The sequence below is a fragment of the Rhinoraja longicauda genome, chromosome 8 (genome assembly GCF_053455715.1).
Source record: "Rhinoraja longicauda isolate Sanriku21f chromosome 8, sRhiLon1.1, whole genome shotgun sequence".
Classification (NCBI taxonomy): Eukaryota; Metazoa; Chordata; class Chondrichthyes; order Rajiformes; family Arhynchobatidae; genus Rhinoraja; species Rhinoraja longicauda.
This window is the reverse complement of record NC_135960.1, coordinates 53771850-53793922: the sequence shown is the minus strand read 5'-3', so window position 1 is coordinate 53793922 and position 22073 is coordinate 53771850. Positions and strand designations below refer to the sequence as shown.

Below are 22073 nucleotides of genomic sequence, written 5' to 3'. Positions count from 1 at the left end.
CCATTGCCCACCATATGGATATCAATAACTAAAAACATGCTTCATTTATGATTATCGGGGTAAATGTGTGGAAGCGTTTTTTGAATTTAATGGATCAAATATAGAAATTAAAAATTATGCCACTAATTAAAATGAGCAGATTAATTAAAATAACAATGATAAAATCCTTTGACAGTTCTGGAAAAAAACTGTTTTGCATGGTGTTATTTTTACAATTATTGTACAACAAAAATACAACCACATATTTCATAAAGTTATCAATGCCAGATTTTACTTTAAATATTGCCGTGTGTTTAATTACTTTCATAATTAGAGGTGGTGCCAAAAATAATTTTTATTAAAGCTTCAGAGAATTCCACGTAATTGCTGGGGCTATAAACAGTGGATCATTAATTCTTCTTACTGCAATTCTAAATTATTTCAGGCTTGAAAAAGGAAAGTCTGACTGGAAAGTAACAAAATGTATAGGTTTGACACACAGCAGATTTATCATTATTTTGTTTGGCATGCATGTTGTGTGTGCTCCCTGAAGACTCACAGGAGCATAATGTTAGAGACAAACAATTTGCTAGCACTTTGCTTCAGCATGCAACGCTGCCAATCTTGAACCACATCTCAATTTTTCCACCAACCACTATGAAACCAAACTGTATTCAACACAACTAGCCCGAGGTAAAGTTTGAAATTATGTCACCGGGTTGCTTGCCACAGGTATGAGGAGCACTGTTTGAGCTTTGGTGTATTTACGCTGCCAGCCAGCATTGGCCCTGAGTGGCACACTTGAGGATGGGAAAATGTGCTAAACTGCCAACAAGGAATTCTCAAGATATTTATATTGTTACAAGATAAATGTAATGCCAATTTGTTGTCTCTAAAGAGTAGATTTTTTTTCTTCTGCAATACAGTAAGTGAAACTCCTCTATATTAATTCACATTTGCAAGAATAAACACAAAAGAAAAAGGACTCTGCAACTTTACTTATACTTATACCTAGAATATTTGCTTGATTTCTTGAGTTCTGGCCTACAAGTTGGCAGGTCAAGATTTGTAACAACATAGTAACGGAACACACAACACCATCAGCACTTACGCTGTAGTAATCGATAGACAATAGACATTAGATGCAGGGGTACGCCATTCGGCCCTTCGAGCCGGCACCGAAAATTCACCGTGATCATGGCTGAACATCCACAATCAGTACCCCATTCCCACCTTCTCCCCATATCCCTTGACTCCGCTATCATTAAGAGCTCTATCTAACTCTCCCTTGAAAGCATCCAGGGCATTGGCCTCCACTGCCTTGTGAGGCAGAGAGTTCCACTGCATCACAACTATGAGTGAAAAAGTTTTTTCTCATCTCCGTTCTAAATGGCCCACCCCTTATTCTTAAACTGTGGCCCCTGGTTCGGGACTCCCCCAACATCGGGAACATGTTCCCTGCCTCTAGCGTGTCAAATCCCTTAATAATCTTATATGTTTCAATAAGATCCCCTCTCATCCTTCTAAATTCCAGAGTATACAAGCCCAGTCGCTCCAGTCTTTCAACATACGACAGTCCCGCCATTCTGGGAATTAACCTCGTGAATCAATGCGTTGATCAATTAACGTGAAGAAGGTACAATCGACAAAGCATTTGTTTCATAATCAGCAAAAAAAAGAGTAGAGACGATATTAGTTTAGTTTAGAGATACAGCGCGGAAACAAGTTCTTCAGCCCACCGAGTCCAGGCCGATCAGCGATCCCCTTACACTAGCACTATCCTACACACTAGGGACAGTTTACAATCTTTACCAAAGCCAATTAACTTACAAACCTGTACATCTTTGGAGTGTGGGAGGAAACTGGGGAAAACCCTGGAGCACCCGGGGAAAACCCACACGGCCACACGTACAAATTCCCTACAGACAGCACCCGTCCTCAGGATCGAACCTGGGTTTCTGGCACTGTATGGCAGCAAGTCTACCGCTGCACCACCGTGCCTATATGTCACAGCATTTTGCAACGGTAAAAGGTAGCATAACATTCACTGAGTTTTGGACAATCCAGAGTACTAACAACTCTATTTCTTCCCCCACAGAATGTTCCTTGTTTTCAAGAATGTATTTCAAACTCGTTTTTTTAATACCCTAGGTAGTTATCTGACCAGGAATGAGAGTTTCATGTTCAAGTTAACAAACATTGATGCTCTAATTTCGAGCTCTGCAAATTTTGCTATTACTTTTAATAAATAATAAATAGAATTGAGTTGAAGCCTGGCTGAATGATTATTCTTCCTGAGAGGTCCTCTTCTATATGGCAAAAGAATTACAATAATAATGTTTGAGAAATATAGAACAGACCCAAGGTCAACATTGGACAACAGGCATTAGTATTTCAAGGAAAGAGCAGGGATTATCTTTTGACGAAAATAAACCCTTAAAGTATGGGTAACATAATTTTGGCAGAACCTTATGCGCCTTTTTCAAGCCGCTTTGAAACCCTTGCTGTGTATCAGAAAAGCCTACAGTCAAAGACCGGTGGAATAAGGGAGAGTCATTAGGGTGATTGGCATTAGATCAGAAAGGAAGCAGAATCTGAAGGAGGCAGAATACATGAATTAGCTTGACAGAATAGGGAACCACACTTCTATTACAGATACCAAAGCTGGAAATGGTTAATTAGTAAATCCAGCAATTGATGCTGCCCATTAGTTGCAGGGCTGAAAAAGCTTTGGAAAACCATGCTAGAGGGAAAAAGTTCAAATGACAGCTAAAATCTGAAATGTGCAGGATTGGTAAATACTTACTAGCTGTGGACAGGCATCGGCAGCCCGGCCGGGCAATGATGATCTGCAGGTCAAGCATGGAAGCAGCCGGGCTGTCATGGTGGGCCAGCTTGCAAGAAGCCCGGGTAGCGGTGCAGGTCGGGGATGGTGTCAACAGCCCAGCCTGGAAGGGGCCAGAGATGCAGAGTGGGCCGGAGGTGGTGTCAGTCAGCATGGAAGGTTGATAGGTCTGTCTACTATAACCAAAATCTGTTGTAAAGTGGTCTGTAATAACGAGGGTTTACTGTTCATAGATTATGCTTGTGCCATATGATTAATGGTAAGTTTTAAAAAAATACTGTAAATGAATGATTTACCACTGTGCAGTGATCTTATTTCAAGGTTTCAAGGTTTCTATACCCTCGGTCAAACACAAAATAACTAATTCCATGGTATCAGCCATTCTAAATACAGAGTCACTCTTGTAATGGACTCTTCAAACTGGGCATGTTTTGTGACCAGGAAATGCAGTAGCTACTAGTTTGTTCATAGCCATCTAGTAGCATACACTCTATTTCCCACACGAAAATAAATCACAATTTTTTTTATACTAACATAAATCAGTTAATTTATTTCACACAAGATACTGGTTTTTTTAAATGTTCAATACAGTATTATTAAACAAAAAAATTACCATCAAAATGATTGCTTGAGGTACACCAAATTTGTCTCTCCAATTTTACTCATTACATAGAAAGTTGCCTTTCACATTTATTCATATTGGCCCAATCAAGTTCAAAACACAAACTGTGGGAGGAGCTCAGAATGTCAGGATGACTGGGATGAATATTACGTCTTATTTTTCTATACAGCTCTACACTTTTGATCTCCCCATATGCTGCCTTTGGCTCGTTCCCGCTTCCAACTCCTCACACAACTAAGCAGTCTTGTGGGCATGCATGAACTTCCTGCTAGTTGTCTTCAGTTACTTTATCCATGACATTCACCATTGCCAGTGGGGTCACACGTTCCCCCATTGCAAGAGTCAGGCCATATGTGTCTATTGCATGGCCTCCTTTGCATTTGCAAGACCGAGCATGGAGTAGGCAATTGTTTTGCTGAGCACTTGCACTCAGTCCGCCAAGGAGCACCTAGTTGACAACCATTTTACCCTCCTCTTTCCATTCCCATACCAACCTCTGTGCCCTGGGCCTCCCCATTGTCTAAGCGAAGCTACACACAAACTGGAGGAATAGCATCGCATATTCCGCTTGGGTAGCTCACAACCCAAGTGTATGAACAATGAATTCTCCATTTTCAAGTAATACCCTCTTTCCCTTGCTCCCTTCCAATTTTGTCACATGCATCCCAGTCAGCCCACTCTGTCCACGATCCCTTTCCCTTCTCCTAATCCCAATACTTCGTTTTATCCTTTCCTCTTTATATTTCACTCCTCCTCTTCTTTCCCTATCTGTCACCATTTTTGTCTCCTTTTCACCTTGTGTCACTATCTGTCAGTTGCCCCTCCCCTAGTTGTATCCAGCTATCACTTACCAGGATTTGTCCCACACCATCCCTTTCCAGCTTTCACCCTCTACCCAATCAGTTGAAACACTCTTTGGCTATTTCCTCCACAGATGCTGCCTGACCTGTTTCACTAACACTTCATGCTTTGCGCACCATTCCAGCATCTGCAGTTTCTTGTGGCTCAAATATAGATAGGTAGAATAAACATCAAATCAGGAACTCTCACTTCATAGAAACTAAAACACTCAAGACTTGCCAAAAATTAACTAACCACCAACTAATCAATGCCAGAAGATTTTTTCAAGTGCTCAGAGCAGCTACCTTACTTACCTACAAATTTCAACTTCACAAAGTTAGTCATACACTTTAGAAATACCTCCTTGGGTTTCAAAACTGTCAAACTGTGCACCTCGAATGGATAGATTTTGCCAAGCAGGAAAATCCCAAATTGCACTTTAAACGCCCGTGGGCAATAACCTCTACTTCAGGCTTATCTTTCCTGCTGAGTTGATCATTGAACAAGCTGATAAATAAGAGGGGTAGCACAATACAAGGCATTTTTAACATAAGACAAAAATAATTCTAACCCCAATAAAAAATAGTTTAACACCTTTCTGAAATAATTGTTTTAAGAACACACAACACAGTTTACCTTATTACTGCTTATTAATACTGAATTGTATAATGGAGGTCTGTCAATTCTCTCTTCCGGTATCTCTTGCAGTATCAAGCAGTAACTTTTCTCTTGCAGTATCAAGCAGTAAGTGAAATGGGGATTGTGTGGAATTGGTGCAACCAAACTTAATAAATTATAAATCACTAGTCTATTGGAAGCAAATTGTTGTCTAAAGACATTCAGACACACACCTCTCTCTCAAAATTAAAAAAAATTCAAGCCTGGAATTTACCCCCGAACAATTTACTTGTTCCTTTTCCTTTTCCTTATATTAGTTATTACTGCAGCCACCTTTCCCTCAATCTCTTGCAATAAGCTCTCAAAACACCTTAAACAAAAAGAAATCTATCTAATTTAAACATAATCCATTAGGAAAGCATACATCTGATGTATTAAATACATAGCCCTCCTTCTAGAGCCCTCCATTGAGAAAAGTTGGACATATTTTTATTCCATTTCACGACGGTACAAGGCTTTCCCCATAATTTTGTCCAACACCAATTCAAATAGTCATTAACAATCTATTACTCTGTCCAATTATAAATGTTTACTTAGATGGACACAGCCCTTTGACCCACTGAGTCCATGCCGACCATTTATCATACGTTTACACGTGTTCTATGTTATCCCACTTTCTCATCCACTCCCTAGATATTACATGCAATTTTACAGAGGTTAATTAACGTACAAACCTGCATGTTTTTAGGATGTGGGAGGAATCCAGAGTGCCTGGAGGAAATCCACAAGGTCACAGGAAGAACGTGCAAACTCCAGAGAGAGCAAATGTGTCTTTGGATAATGCCGAAAAGCGTGGTCTCCAGACACTTCGACCAGTGGTTCAAGACCTCCTTCTGCTATTCAATTATGGTTGATCTATCTTTCCCTCTCAACCCCATTCTCCTGCTTTCTCCCCGTAACCCTTGACACCCTTACTAATCAAGAATCTGTCATTCTCCGTCTTTAAAATAATCAATAACCTCCACCACCCTCTATGGCAATGAATTCCACAGATTCACCATCCTCTGGCTAAAGAAATACTTCTGTTCTCAAGCTCCTGAGAGAGTTGATGGATAATTGAAGGTAATGGGCAGATCTTTGTTGTCAAGAAAAAAGCCTGGCATCTCAGTAACTGCCCCAATGGGATATGCAAATATCTCATAACCCTCCGACTCAGTCATCATCACCTGTTCCAACTCTGGAAGCGACAAATGCCATATAGGAAGCAGGATCTTCGACCCAACTCGTCAACATCGACCATTATGCCCACCGAGGCACGTATTTAACACGTTATTTGGAAAGATTCTTAATCAGTGTTCTTGAATGATCTAGAAACTATTTTCTCAGAAAACTGCAATGGTTCAAACAGGCAGCTTCAAATGGAGATGGGCAATGTGCTGACTGATCTTGCCAGTGAATCTCAGATTCCAGAAGCCAACCTACACAAAATCTCCAGAAATGAATCCATCAAGATAGTAGTGTTAAAAATTGTAGTCTACTTTTGAAACATTATGTACAGCTAAATAATGCCAACTGCTCATTCTTCTCCCTTTCACTTCAAAATATCCAGAGTAGAAATTTACAATCAAAATTCTTCATGTAACAACCTTCATGCAAGACCACTCCTGAATTGCAGGATGAACTTCATTTGTGTTGCAAACAACAGACAGACAGAAAATTAATATTGACTTGTTGACAATATAAATTATTTGCAAACAACGGCATTCACTTCATGCTCAGGTGGGGAAAGTACAGTGCAAGATTATTTACCCTAACTAGAAATTTATTATACCAATTAATTGTGTTTTATACTTGCGAATAATCTCTCTTGCTCTTATTAAAAACACTGTCCCTCTCAATTCATCAGCTTCAGTAAGGATCAGGGAGTGAATGGAAAGGCACAATGCAATGTTGGCCAGAAGATAGTTTGGCAAGAGCACTACATCAATCTCTCTCACTCCTATGACACTTGCCTCACTACTTTATGTAATCCAACCCCAGATGCCGGTCCCAACAAGCAAGCAACAATTTCTCACTGTCGGGCTCCTCAGGCAGGTCAGCAAACCTGGCCCCACTACAATCACCAACTTGTGAAATGAGCCCATGCACCATGATCTGTCCACAAGCTCTCCCCACCGTGCCTCATTGCTGTTTTTGAACCAGACCTCCAAACAGAGAGAGAAGTGTGTGAGCAAGTGAGTAAAGAAATACTTGGCACTGATGGTCCAGGCCCAAATAAAATTTATTTTCTAGGCTAAATACTAAAGAATCTGCAATTCCTTTAAAATTGCACTTTGGGTAGAGATTTACAATAAAAATCTTGGTTTTATCAGTTATTTTGAAATTTAAAACATAATTCTTACATGGTAAAACATCAGATCTTTGCATAAAGTAATCAGAAATCATTAGATATGTGACACTCCCTAAAGATAATCTTCACAAATCAGTCATTACAAATTTCAATATATCTTCATAATCAGCCGATTAGATGCTTTCACTAGTTACCAAGCTTTTGCAGCACTGTAAATGTCACAAATGAGGAGCATAATGAACTTCCAAAGAACTAATGACACACACCTCCAATCCAACAATACTGTTATTATTTTTCTACAATTACATGGAAATTAAATCTGATTGCAGGAGAAGGAAAAACACTTCCCAGAAAACAAAACAATTCTATTAAATACTCAGCACCACAAAGAAAATGGAGTTTGTAAACATTGTAGAAAACAAAAAGTTTGACTAAAACTCACAATGTGAAATAAGCAGGTTGTCATAGCTGAAGATAGACAAAATGCTGGAACAACTCAGCGGGTCAGGCAGCATCTCTGGAGAAAAGAAATAGGTGACGTTTTGGGTCTCAACCCAAAAAGCCACCTATTCCTTTTCTCCAGAGATACTGCCTGACCCGCTGATTTACTCCAGCATTTTGTGTCTATCTTCAGTGTGAACCAGCACATGCAGTTCCTTCCGACACAACTTGTCACAGCCAACTGATTTAACAACAGAACAATAATAACAAGTCTTATGTATAAAACCTCTCACCAGAAATTTGCTTTAAATAAAATAAATCACCTGTCTGCACAAGGAACAAAGTTGTCACCAATAATAAGTAAACATCATGAACATCAGCGAGAAACTTAATTTCCAATATTAAAAGTCACTGTTTACCATATTCATATTAATTTGAAAATGGGACATAAATCTTGAAATTAGATGCAGGTCTCAAATTGGAATGTACTACTTCACAAAATACATGCTGTTGCAGGGAAGACGGCAAAAGTATCCACTGGAAACTGCATAGTAGCACCATAATTTTGAGGTTCAACAAACAGCCTCAATGAATTGACAACACAAGAATAGCCCCACGCTCTAACAGCATTTCTGACCCTACCAACACCGTTAACAAACTCTAGCACACAGCCTCTATTTGAATAAAGTAAAACAAGTAGAGGAGGATAAAATGTGTAGGAAGGAACTGCAGATGCTGGTGAAAACCAAAAATAGACACAAAATGCTGGAGTAACTCAGCGGGACAGGCAGCATCTCTGGAGCGAAGGAATGAGTGACGTTTCGGGTCAAGACCCTTCTTCAGACTAGTCAGGGAAAAGAGAGATATTGACAGTGATGTAGAGGGATGTAGAACAAATGAATGAAAGTTATGCAAAAAAGTAACGATGCTAAAGGAAATAGACCATTGTTAGCTGTTTGCTAGGTGAAAATAGGAACCTTGTGCGACTTGTGTGGGGGAAGGATGGAGAGAGAGGGAATGCAGGGATTAATTGTAGTTAGAGAAATCAATATTCATACCACTGGGTTGTAAGCTGCCCAAGCAAAATATGTGATGCTCTTCCTCCAATTTGCAATTAGCCTCACTCCGACAATCTCCATTTGGCCTAGGACAGAAAGTTCAATGTTGGAATGGGAATGGGAATTTGGCAACCAGGTGATCAGGTATGTGCAGGAAAGATCTGCAGATGCTGGTTTAAATCAAAGGTAGACAAAAAATGTTGGAGTAACTCAGCGGGACAGGCAGCATCTCTGGAGACGTTTCGGGTCGAGACCCGAACAAGGGAGCATAATGAACTTCCAAAGAACTAATGACACACACCTCCAATCCAATCATACTGTCATTTTATTCTACAAGGAGATCAGGTTGGTCGAGGCGGACTGAGCGAAGGTGTTCAGCAAAACGATCGCCCAGTCTACGTTTGGTCTCGCCGATGTATAAGAGTCCACATCTTGAACAACGGATACAGTAGATGAGGTAGGAGTAGGTGCAAGTGAACCTCTGCCTAACCTGAAAGGACTGTTGGGGTGAACAAGCTCATTAGTCTTGAATGTTCACTGGGAGGCTTCAAACAGTGCAGCAGAATGGAAACTCAAAGCAAATCCAAATGCTATGGAGTCATTTTCATGTACCATATGTTCTACACTACAGGGTGTAAAATGCATGTCACATTATATTCAAGTTTATTATAGGTATGCATATAACAGTTAATCAAACACAATTTTGAAAGTTTTAGCTTACTAAAAATAATTCATCTGCTGTTCTCCAAACATCACTTCAGATTTTACCATAATGTGGACTATAATTAAACTAATGTGTTTATGGATACAAATGAAAAACGCATTGCATCATTCTTCATTTCTGAGTCAGAATAAATTTCTGATCTGGTTAGTCTAATGGCTGTATTTGCAGTTTATCACAAATTAAGAAGCTAATTACATTAAATACTATTTTAAATAATGTAACAAATTTCTACAATCGTGTGAATGTAATTTACCATCAAGCTACAATCATATATGAAATCAATCTGGCTTATGTCACCACGACCTGTACAAATGATATAATGCAATCTTTTTGCTGTTCTGTATTTGGACAAATGAAGTCTAGAAATGATAAATTAAGACACTGTACATTCACCAGTAATTTTAGGATTACCATATTTGTTTTGTCATCTCATACAGTACATACGTACAGATTATCATTTCCTAAACATAAGAATTCTGATTTAGTGAAACAGATTTTCAAATCCAGATTAAATACTGCATATAACACAACAGGGAATGCAATGTATAATGAATGCATTTTGCTATTTTGAGGCTTTAGTTGGGAATCCATATATACACAATTTAACATAGTTTGCATTGTATTTCGGGTGGAAAAATTAGTAGATTGTCTTTCAATTTTGACTGTCATTTAAACACCTCTATCTGGATGTTATTAGCCATCTCAGCTCATCATCTCTGGCATCAACCCCACACCTCCTCTCCACAGTTACTTCACTCGGTGATAACCTCCAGATATATCTGAGCACAAGAAATATGGTATATTGTTCAATTCAAAACACCACTTCCTGCCACATATTCGTGTTAAAGTGGTTTACTCTGTCCTATGCGTTATTTCGTTCTCTACATATCCTTAAGTGCTATCTCTTAAATCATTTCAAGATGTAATCTCTCTCAATCTCTCAATGAAATGCTCCACACATCCCAACCCTATCTGTTAAAATAATTTAGAATACAAATCATGTTACAGGACACGAAGTCCATGAAGTAGAAACAAGAAACTGCAGATGCTGGTTTACAAAAAAAGACAAAGTGCTGGAATAACTCAGCAGGTCAGGCACCATCCTTCGAAGTCTGAAGGGTCCCGACTCGAAACGTCACCTATCCGTGTTCTCCAGAGATGCAGCTTTACTCCAGTACTTTACATCTTTCTCACAAAATTAAGTACACTCATTCCCTTCACCCTGGCTTACAGATCCCAAAGAACTAAGTAAATTTTACCTCCATCCATCCATTGGCTTGATTAATCTCCAACACTTTCTACTACAAACGGTCTCCACTCCCGATATCTAATTATTCTCCGCTTTACATTCTTTTCACTCTACTATTGCTAACTTATCCTCGACTCTGTTTCAAACTCCTTCCACAAAGTCCTTCAGCTGGCTATCATATTCCTTTTAAGGTATTTAGCTTAGGATGTGCAAACTTTTTCTATCATTTAAAATGGAGACGAGAAAAGGCCAGAACAAATCAGGGCCGACACAGATGACCTCAGGAAGGGTGGACCCCATAAATGACCCATTGTGGGCTGGGGAATGTCTGATAACAAGACCAATACCAGGATGTGAACAGTGGAACTGGTATGATGAATAGGGTGGAGGAGGAGGGGAGGGAATGGGGGAGTTACTTGAAATTAGGGAAATCAACATTCATACCACTTGGTTGTAAGCTGCCCGAGCGAAAAATGAGATGCTGTTCCTCCAATTTGAGCGGGGATTCACTCTGACAGTGGAGGCGGCCCAGGACAAATAAGTCAATATTAGAATGGGAAAGGGAGTTAAAATGTTTGCCAGCCGGGAGATCACGTAGGCCAAGGCGGACTGAGCCTAAGTATTCGGCAAAACGATCGCCGAGTCTATGCTTGGTCGCACCGATATATAGGAGTTGCATGGAAGAAACAAAATTATCTGAAGTTTAAAAAAAAGAAAATGTCAGATGTCCAACAGTGCAACTTCTCATCAAGCAGAGTCAGAAATGCACATGCTAGATGAATCAGTGATTCAAAGGCTTCTTTCAATTAAGTAAACCACAAAGATCAAACATAGACTGGGTGACCACTTTGCAGAACATCCCCTGTTTAATTTACAAAAATAGCCCCAGGCTTCAGATTGCCTTACATTTGAAAAATAATTGCATAATATATATTTGATGGGTTACTTAAGCAATCAATAAGCTGCAAAATATGCTGGTACTAGACTCATGCAGGTGTAGGCTTTTCAAAATAGCTTTTTAATAAATTAACTTCTTTGCTCTGTCCTGTTAGTCCTGAAATTATTTCCATTTCCACAGCATATCCAATTCCTTTTTGAATGTTCCCACACTGATGAAACTGACCTCAATCTGACACTGCTCCAACAAAGCTCAACAGAAGCTTAACGATTAATATCACACTTAACAAAAAGACATACACCTGCTTTCTGGATTTAACATGAATTTCAATAATTGTGGATAATGAGCATTTCCAACATATTTTGTTTTTATTTCAGATTTTGAGCAAACATGGATAATGATTCTCTTTTTCATACCTCATCGGTCCATGATCTATCATTTTTTACTGCTGCTTAATCCATCTGGCAATCTATTCTATTACAAGCCTTCCCTTTTGCTCGCTGCTCCCCATTGGTTCTTAAAATATCATCCAATAAGTCATTCAATGGCTTCTTTATCCTTGGTTCACGTTGATTCTGTTTCCACTTCCATTGAATGACCTGCTGAATATTTCCAACTATTTTTATTTCTGGTTAAGAAGTACCTTATATCTCATAATTATTATATTCTCCTGTGTTTTTTTTTTTTAACTTCCATTTTTCTCATCTACTATATGTATAATCAATTATGGAAGAAGCCCAATGGGAATTGAGGAATATGGAAATTGGTTAGGAAAGTTTATGAAGTAGATTTGTCATGACCAGTGAGTTCATTATCTTATTGAATGGTGCAGCATGCTTTCAAAAGGTCTTCTGGCCTCCTCCTAAATTCTATCGTTTATGCTCTTAATATAAAATGGTTTGGTAAGTTTGAAAATATCTCATATTATTTTAAAGTTCATTGAGAGTTTTGAATTTTTTCCATTTAATAACTTAAAATCTTTGCAAAAAGAGAAACTTTTACAGAAGCTTTGAATATGCGTTTTTTTAACCTTCAAAGGAATTCAAGAGATGACACGTAAAAAGATCCTATAAAAGGAATGGTTTGGGGATTCTTTTATTTTACAGTTCTTCTAACTTAATGTACATCTTTATTATAAAATTATATAAAAATAACATATGATGAGCGTTTGATGGCACTGGGCCTATATTCGCTGGAGTTTAGAAGAATGAGGGGAAACCTCATTGAAACATACAGAATAGTGAAAGGCATGGACAGAATGGATGTGGAGAGGATGTTTCCACCAGTGAGAGGTCTAGGACTAGAGGTAAGAGCTGCAGAATTAAAGGACATTCTTTTAAGAAGGAATTGAGGAGGAATTTCTTTAATCAGAGGGTGGTGAATCTGTGGAATTCTTTGCCATAGAAGGCCGTGGAGGCAGTCAGAGGATATATTTAAGGCAGAGATGTATAGATTCTTGGTTAGTACGGATGTCAGAGGTTATGGGGAGAAGGCAGGAGAATGGGGCTAGGAGGAAGAGATAGATCAGCCATGATTGAATGGCTTACACTTGATGGGCGGAATGGCCTAATATCTCATGATAATCTTGTAAAAGAACAAGACCAATGCTTATCCTACTCCAGTCTCTTAAATATGCAATAATCATAATTGAAATTAATTATAAAAATTACTTATGTAAATGAAAACAAATTAAGACAATTGGTATCACAACATAGACCCCGACAAAAGAAACCAGAGTTATATCAATAAATGCACAAGATAAATTGTATGCAATATAAATTTTATGAGCTTTATAAATAAGCAATTATTTCTAAAATACATTGTTATATTTAGAATCATGCAGAGAGCATGCTGTTTACATCATTGTGCCGGTGCTGGCTGTTAGAAAGAGTTTTTCAATTAGTCATCTTCTCTGCTCCTTCCTGATAGTTCTGCAAATGTTTCCATTTTGGGCACAGAGCTAATTTCCATGAATGCTGCTAATGAATCTGCTTCTATCAATTACTGAAATCCAGATCCCAATAATTTACTACACAAAACAAAAATCTCAGCTCCCTTTAAGCCTACATAGAAAAAAATACAAGCTTGCCAAAATTCAATGTGGCTGTAAAGCCCAACTGAAAACATATCCTGAAAGGTTTAATACAAATGATATCTAAAAGACTTAACTGCCATCTAGCAATAGACATTTTTTTTTAGTAATTGCAAATCCTCAACTTTTCAGGATTGACAATATTTAATAAAAAGCCCTATAAAATTATATACAATTTTCACATTTTAGGATTATCGTTTGTTCTTATTAAACACCAAGTCACAACATAATGCATTTTTTTCCAGCCGTTCTTCAACAAATTGAACATGTTTTTAAATGTAAGCAAGCTTTAATATGTTTCCTGAGAATTATCCTACTATTTGGGTTTCTTTCTATCTTAAATTCATGCAATGAAGGGGAGATTTTACATCACACCCAGTTAATTGATCTTTAATACCAAGAACGCCATCATATTTTCTTACCTGAACAGCGAGGCATGAAGCATTATCTGACAGCAAAATCTGTTCCCCTGCATGATAATGAGAAGGCAAAAGTCATTTGGAAGGTAATTTTATCACCTGTATCTGCTCATTAATACGCCGCAATCTATTTTGCACTGCTTGAAACAGGAAAAGTCTCTCATATTGTTCTTAAAATCTATTTGAAGCTAATATTATAAAACATTTCAGTCTGTCAGAAGAAAGAAAGATGACAAGTTCACTGCAATAAAAAATCCTTGGTTTAGAGGACTGGGGCAGCAACCTATTAGTCTTCATTACTTTGCAGTCTTCTGACAACTGGAGCAGGCTGCGTGCCCCAAATGGGGGCCATAACATGAGCTGATGATATATGAAGAGCTGCTAAAGGAAACCTGAACTGTCTCTGCCAATGTGAAGCATTTAAGTTTTTTATAACAAGAGCCATGTTTGCCATAACATTTAAATATCTGAGAAATCCAACATATTTCTCAACTGTTGGAAAAGCCAACAAGAAGATGTTTATCATAGCATTTTACACCCAGCTAATAATACCAACTGATATAATAATTCAATAATGAATTATGAGAGCTAGATTTCATGATTTTATTTTCTGTAAATGGCGAGTCAATAAAAACTCATGGTAAGATGAAACGGTACCAAATATTAAAACTTACCAGAACATTCTGAAGCTTTTACTAAATAATAATTACAAAGAAAAATAGGTGGCAATCATTTGTTGTTCTTGCATCACAATAGAAAGAAGAGGATTAATTCCAAAACACAATACCTACCTTTCAATGGTTGGAAAAGTATTGCATTTTCAGGCCAAGGCTCTGCTGCTGTGAAAATACAATACACTGAATTAGTACAGCAAGTGAAATGCCCAGGCACGGAATATATTTCTGAATTTGATACAGTTGACCCTATTTCCGAGGATAATTGTCCATATTTGTTGAAACAAAATGGTACAGTACAAGCTGCATTTACTTAGTTCCCAGATCTTAATTATACACTACATTCCATGATTTCAATCATTGAAAACGTCAGCTGATAATCCTAAATGTTGAAACAAAAAAGATTTGATTTGTTTTAAAGAATAATTACACGACATTACAACATCCTAACCAGAAAATCTTAACTCTACAACATCCTACATAGAAAAACATATTTAACTCCTGATGTTTTAAATTATCACTTTTAGGTCTTAACAGATTTGGTACAGCCACAGAAATGAAATAGTCAATTACATTCCATTCATGAAATTGGTGAAGTTGATAGAAGCATCAAGAGTCTTTAATGATAAACAGATTGAACAATTTTAATATTATTTGGGTTATCGGTTTGCTGATGACTCTTAAGTTAGGAGGCACAATAAGTAGTGAAGATGGCAATGAAAATTTGCAAACTGATATTGACTGGTCAAAGGTAAGGCTACTATGGACTCAAGAAAAATCAGAATAATTTCTAAATGGTTAGTGGATGAAGAGTGGTTTAGCTGTCCAAATACATAAATGATTATGTTAGCTTTCCAAAATAATATAAATGGTTAAAAAGTTGGCTCTTATTCCACTTGAGTGAGGAATTGTGTCGGAGTCTGGTTAGACTCCATCTGGCTCCATTTTCAGTTCAGGCATTAACCAGAAGGATATGGGTGCATGCAGATTCACCACAACTGTTTTGTGCCACAAAAGTGTTAATTTATGAGGCCCGAATTTCCTGGAATATTGATTAAGTGATCTAATTGATCGACATAACTACTTCCTCTCAGAAAAATCCAGAAGGAAGAACAAATGTTGAGGTAGCCAACACATAATGATGGAATGCACTTCCTTATAAAAGGTGGTGGAAATCTTGAACTTCTGCCCATGAACATTATAGGTGGATTTACAACCCAAGTTCAGTAACGATCTACCGACATAGCACATCGCAACTATTATACTAAATGGGACAGCATTGAACTGATTTTCCCCCTCAGAACACACACCTTACATTAAAAGTATCATAATTACGTCCCACCACAATGTAAGAAATGCATTCTATCACCACCTGTAAACTCCTGTGTAGTATATACCTCCCTGCTCCACCATAATCATGCAGGGACCAAGGTTCCGGGAGGAATGCAGAAGGACATGCAGGCACAGCATCAATCAAACCTAAAAATGAAGTGCCAACCTGGTAAAGATACAAAACAACACTTTTGAAACCATCTTCAGCCAGAAGTGCCAAATGGACAATCCATCTCAGCTTCTACATGATCCCAAATCAGAGGATTAGGATCACGTCTTTCCAATCTTTCCTCAGGGACTGTCATTTGAGGAAAGATTGGAAAGACTAGGCTTGTATTCACTGGAGTTTAGAAGGATGAGAGGGGATCTTGTAGAGACTTATAAAATTATAAAAGGACTTCTGGACAAGCTAGATGGAGGGAAAATGTTTCAATGTTGGGGGAGTCCAGAATCAGGGGACACCGTCTAAGAATAAAGGGGAGGCTATTTAAAACTGAGGTGTGAAGAAACTTTTTCACCTAGAGAGTTGTGAATTTGTGGAATTCTCTGCCACAGAAGGCAGTGGGAGCCAATTCACTGGATGAATTTAAAAGAGAGTTAGATAGAGCTCTAGGGGCTAGTGGAATCAATGGATACGGGGAGAAGGCAGGCACAGGTTACTGATTCTAGATGATCAGCCATCATCACAATGAATGGCGGTGCTGGCTCGAAGGGCCAAATGGCCTCCTCCTGCACCTATTTTCTATGTTTCTATGTTCCTATGGTCTAAACCAATTCAATTCACTCCACGTATTGTCAAGAAATAGCTGAGAGTACTGGATAAAAAAAAGGCTAAGGACCTAACAATATAATGGCTGCATTAAGAGTCAAAGATGTGCTTTAGAAGTGCATCTCTTTTAAAACACAGACATATAATGCAGAAAGTTGCCCAATTACGTCATGTCCACAAATTGCTGGACGTCGAATCTGGCTAAATAATGGACAGTATCCTCCCAATCATCAGCAAACTAATGGAAAATAATATCATAAGACCAGTCACATTACCAAGATTCATTTTAGGTTCTGTCTGCTCCTTTCTTTATTGTGGTCTAGACATGAGTGAGAGATAAAATGAGAGCATGATGAGAACATCTGCCCTTTGTATCAAGTGAACATTTGACCAAATATGGCACCAAGAATCCCAGATTCAACAAGTAAGAGGAATTGAGGGGGGAAATCTCTCTCAAAAATAGTCTTGCATCTCAGAAAGAGAAGGCCACAAAAGTTGGGATATGAGTAGGCCTCCCAGCTCCTTGAGACAGCTCTGCTGATTAGTTGGATCATGACTGATTCGGCACATCTCAAGTCCTCATTCCTCCTCTTTCCCCAGAACCTTTGATTCAACTGTGCAGATATGGTATGTAGAAATTACGGGATAAACACTTGATTGAATGAATGCAACTCCAATAATACTCAAGAAGTTCAACATTATCCAAAATAAAGCTGCCTGCCTAACTGGTATCCTATCCCTTGTTCAAAACATTATCTCTCTAAACTATCAAAAAAATCATAGTACATATGAGCTAAAAAATGCATCCTACTTAATAGCCATGCAGCTCCAAAAGTTGCTCCCGAGACTGAAACCCCACTTTCAGAAAAAAGGAAGTGCGACAAAAGCAGGCAAAAAGTTGCATTGTGGTTATGTTCCTGGACTACCTTCCATGCTAGATCATTCAGCCAAAAACGCAAATCCCACAACAGCAATTGAGGAACTAGCATTCAATTAAATAGATATGGAGTTTTAAAGAAAGTGTCAATAATGGTAATGACTCCTTAAAAACCAACCTGGTTCATTAATGTATTTCATGGAAGGATATGAGTCATCCTTACTTTGTCCATTTGTGATTCTGGACTCATTAATAAGAACATTACTTGACAAATAGGTACATGAAAAGGCCCTTCTGCCTGTTTACTCCATTGAATAAGAACATGACTACATTTGACCTCTTTGCTGCACGATAGTCATCATTTTATTCTCCAGCATCTAAAAATGTATCACCAGCCTTGAATATACTCAACAATTTAGCCTCCACTATCCCCTTGAGTTGAAAATTCCTAAGATACTCCATGCTCAATGTGAAAAACGTTATCTTTGTTCTGAATGGTTAAATCTAAATTTTGGAGACATCAACCCCTCACTCTAGCCAAGAAAAATATTAACTCTACATCAATGCTGTTAAGCCACTGAAAAGAATTGTACATTTCAATGAGACCACCTCATTGCTTCAAAAGTCAAGAGTATAGACTGCTTACCCACTCCTCAAGCAACAAGCCCACATTTTCACATTAAACCCCAACTGAGTGATCCATGGTATATCGCATTGTTTATGAAGGTCACTATTTCTCTATATTCCAAGAGAAATAACCACCTACTTTTCCCTTTGTGCAGTCAAAGCGGATATGCAACATTATTGGCTTCCCCAAAGTTTAGGTCAGCGCACACTACACCCACTGGTCCACTTATCCACTATGGAGTCCCATTCAGAATACAGAACTCCTTATAAAGCCCAAGGGTATTGTCTCAATGTTCAGGTCATTGTTGACAACAAGCAGAAGTTCCCAGTGGTTAACATAGGGCATCCCGCAGGAGTCAGACAACTCTTCATTTTCTCACATCATGTGTCAGGGTTCACACTGTCATGATGAATGTGATAAAAGCTAACCGTTCCTTTTTGGAAATTGATGAATCAGTAAGATGTGATGCGATAATATTCATCATTTCGCTGGTAGATTAACTACAACATTACAGCATAATGGACAAATATTAATTATTTTAGATGCAAAGTGCCAAAACTCATCAAAACATCACCATTCCTTCAAAATATTGTGATTTTCTTGCTTGCAGCCAAGAAGCAGCCACAAATCTAAAGTGCTACAAACAGAAAAAAAAAAGCAGCATTTTAGGTCAGCGACCCTTCATCAGAACTGTGCATCAAATCTCTGACCATTCCAATCAAAGACGTTGCTAATAATGACATTGCGTTGGAAATGAAATGGCTGTGCTGACTCATGAACCATTAATTCTCAGGTTTTTATTTTTGTAATCTTGTTACTTCTCAGATATGCAGGATTTCAAAAGGGAGATGAGCCACATGAAACAGATTCTCTTGTCAAGAAGTATATAAGCAATAGTAAGGTAAACAGTCAAATCTTTTCCCCAGGGTGAAGTATCAAAGACAAAAGAACATAGGGTTAAGGTAAGAGGGGCAATGTTTAAATGAGCATTTACACACTGTGGGTGCGTGGAATGTGCTGCCAGAGATAATGGAGGTAGATATGATAACGCCGTTTGAGGGGCTTTTATATAGGCATCTGGATATGCAGGGAATGGAGTAATATGAATCATGTGCAGTAAGATGAGGTTAGTTCACCTTGTCGTCACGTACAACACTGGTATGGTGGGTCGAATTGCCCATTCCTGTGCTGCACTTTTCTATGTTCCTTGCTAAAGTACACCTTCAAGTTGCTTATCTTTTTTTAGTAGTAAGGAAGCTCATTGTTGCTTTAACATTTCAATCTTATTAGTTCAAAATTGTTCAACATTATTCCACATTAAGCATAAATTATGCAAGTCTATTCCTGCTGGAATTCTCCACAGTCAGATACAATGTGTTTAAAAGCCACTCGATAAAAGCTTGCATTTCCTAACCCGTATTACTTAACTGTCTTTTAATGTGGAATCATTGTTCCATCCCTCCCCATCAACAGATATCGACTCATCAATAACACTATCCTCATATCCAGATGCAGTGGTAGTTGTTGCTGTGATGACTGCAAATGTCTTAGTGATGATGGCTCTGCTGCCTCATGAACCACAAGTTCTGAGGTTTCCTTCTCCCTACAGAATCTGGTGCTTCAGACTGCAAGAAGGTAGTGGTGCACAACGCCTGAATCCATCCCTCTTGAGAATCCCCAGTCATTGTTCTGGAAAATGTTGCCATATTGCATTGTATAAAAGTTAAACAAAAATGCTTTATTCAGTATATAAACAAATATTATCTGAAAATAAAAGATCTTTCAATTAGGTCAAAGTTAACCCATACATATACACGCCAAAAACAATAACTATCTCTTGTTCTACCAGCTCTACTACTTTTCAGGAGTGGCTGCAATCTTGAAAAGCTATCTGTGGGGGACAAAAGGCAGCACTGTCTGTAAGGGAGGAGAAACCATGACATCCTGAGAAAAGACAGGACATCACTGGAACTCTTCAAGGAACTCAGCAGATATTTACGTACCAATGTGCACAACTAAGACAGCAGGCTCCAGAACCCTGCAAAGCGGAGAGAAAACCTGCTGGAAAACAGATGCTGTTCCTTGATGGCCATAGCATGATCCAATGCTGTTCCTCTCCTCACATTTAGAAGAGCTCTTTGGGAAGCAGAAACATACTTCATCACCCTGGGTTACTAGAGGCTGATATAGAAGTGCACACCACATCCATTGTCGATAACAATTCTGGTCCACTGAACCTCTTGCAAGACATCGGCATGCAGTTTTCCATGCCTTGTCACCTCGTGCAATCAGTCCGGCAAGTCAAATAATGCGTTGAGTGCTTCACTGTACGTTTCTAATATCCTTTACCCTAACACACCAGATCCTTCAAGAACAGTCAAATTGTGTGCAGTCAGTCAGCATTCAGAGAATAAGATTTTATTTCGTCCTACCTGAATACAGCGCACTTATGCCAGCTATTTCCGCACACCTCTCCAACCCGAGATGCTATTAAATGAGCCGGTGCTAGCAGTGCAATCGCCAGAGTGTCTTCCCACCGTTACATTCCCCACAGGGTTCATCAAACTAGTCATAGTCGACCAGCTCGGAAACAGGCCCTTTGTCCCAACTTGCCTACGCCGACCAAGATGCCCCATCTACACTAGTCCCACCTGCCTGCGTGTGGCCGTATCCCTGTAAACCTTTCCTGTCCATGTACTGTCCAAATGTTTTTTTTAACATGTTGTTATAGTACTTACCTCAACTACTACCACTGGCAGTTAATTCCATATATCCACCACTCTCAGTGAAAAAGTAGCCCCTTAAGCTCCTATTACATTTTTTCCCATTACTGTAAACCTATGTCCTCTGGTTCTTGATTTCCCTACTCTGGGCAAAAGATTCAGTGCATTCACCCTATCTATTATCCTCATCCCCCTGCACTCCAAGAGATGCAATCCTAGCCTGCCCAACTTCTTCCCATAGTTTAGGCCTTCCTGGCAACATCCTCAAATCTTCTCTGCTCTCTTTCTAGCTTAACACCATCGTTCCTACAGCAGGATGACCAAAACTGAAAACAATACTCCAAATGCTGCCTCATCAACGTCGTGTGCTATTGTAACATAAAATCCTAACTTCTATATTCAATGTCCTAGGTGATATTAGGATAATAAGTATAGAAGTTGGGATAAAAAAAACAAATGCCTTCTTAACCACCCAATCTACTGTGACGCACTTTCAGGGAACGATGTACCTGAAAACCTGGATCTCTCTGCTCCCTAGGGCCCTGCATTCACTGTGTAGGTCCTGCCCTGCTTTGACTTCCGAAAATGCACACCTCACTTATCTGCATTAAACTTCATTAACCATTCCTTAGCTCATTTGCCCAGCTGATCAAGATCCTGCTATAATGTTTGATAACCATCTTCAATATCTACAATATCACCTACTTTAGTGTTGTATGCAAAATTAATAATCATGCCTTGTACATTCCCATCTGAAAGCGAGAGGTTTCTCAACTGTAATCTCTTCCTCGATATGTACACCCAGAGCATTGCGCAGCTTTTCTCAGCTGAACCTACAATTATAAGGAGCGATACAGTAGGGCCGTAATACTCCATGTTTTGTTTTTGCTGAAAAAATCCCACAGATTTTTGTTGAATGGGCTATTTCAATGAGG

At 38.7% G+C, this 22073-nt stretch overlaps 1 protein-coding gene across 2 annotated transcripts in view; it reads right to left on the bottom strand.

Moving 5' to 3' along the window:
* The window catches only part of mtx2 (metaxin 2), a 60571-nt gene that overhangs the window by 19977 nt on the left and 18521 nt on the right, over window positions 1-22073 (bottom strand). Inside the window, exons 2-3 of one of the 2 annotated variants that reach the window (XM_078403992.1) lie at window positions 14927-14974; window positions 14139-14185 (exon numbers count right to left, since the gene is read on the bottom strand). In XM_078403992.1, the coding sequence (XP_078260118.1) occupies window positions 14139-14185; window positions 14927-14974 (95 nt within the window). The remainder of the gene's footprint in view (window positions 1-14138; window positions 14186-14926; window positions 14975-22073) is intronic. The other variant, XM_078403993.1, reaches the window with a different exon arrangement.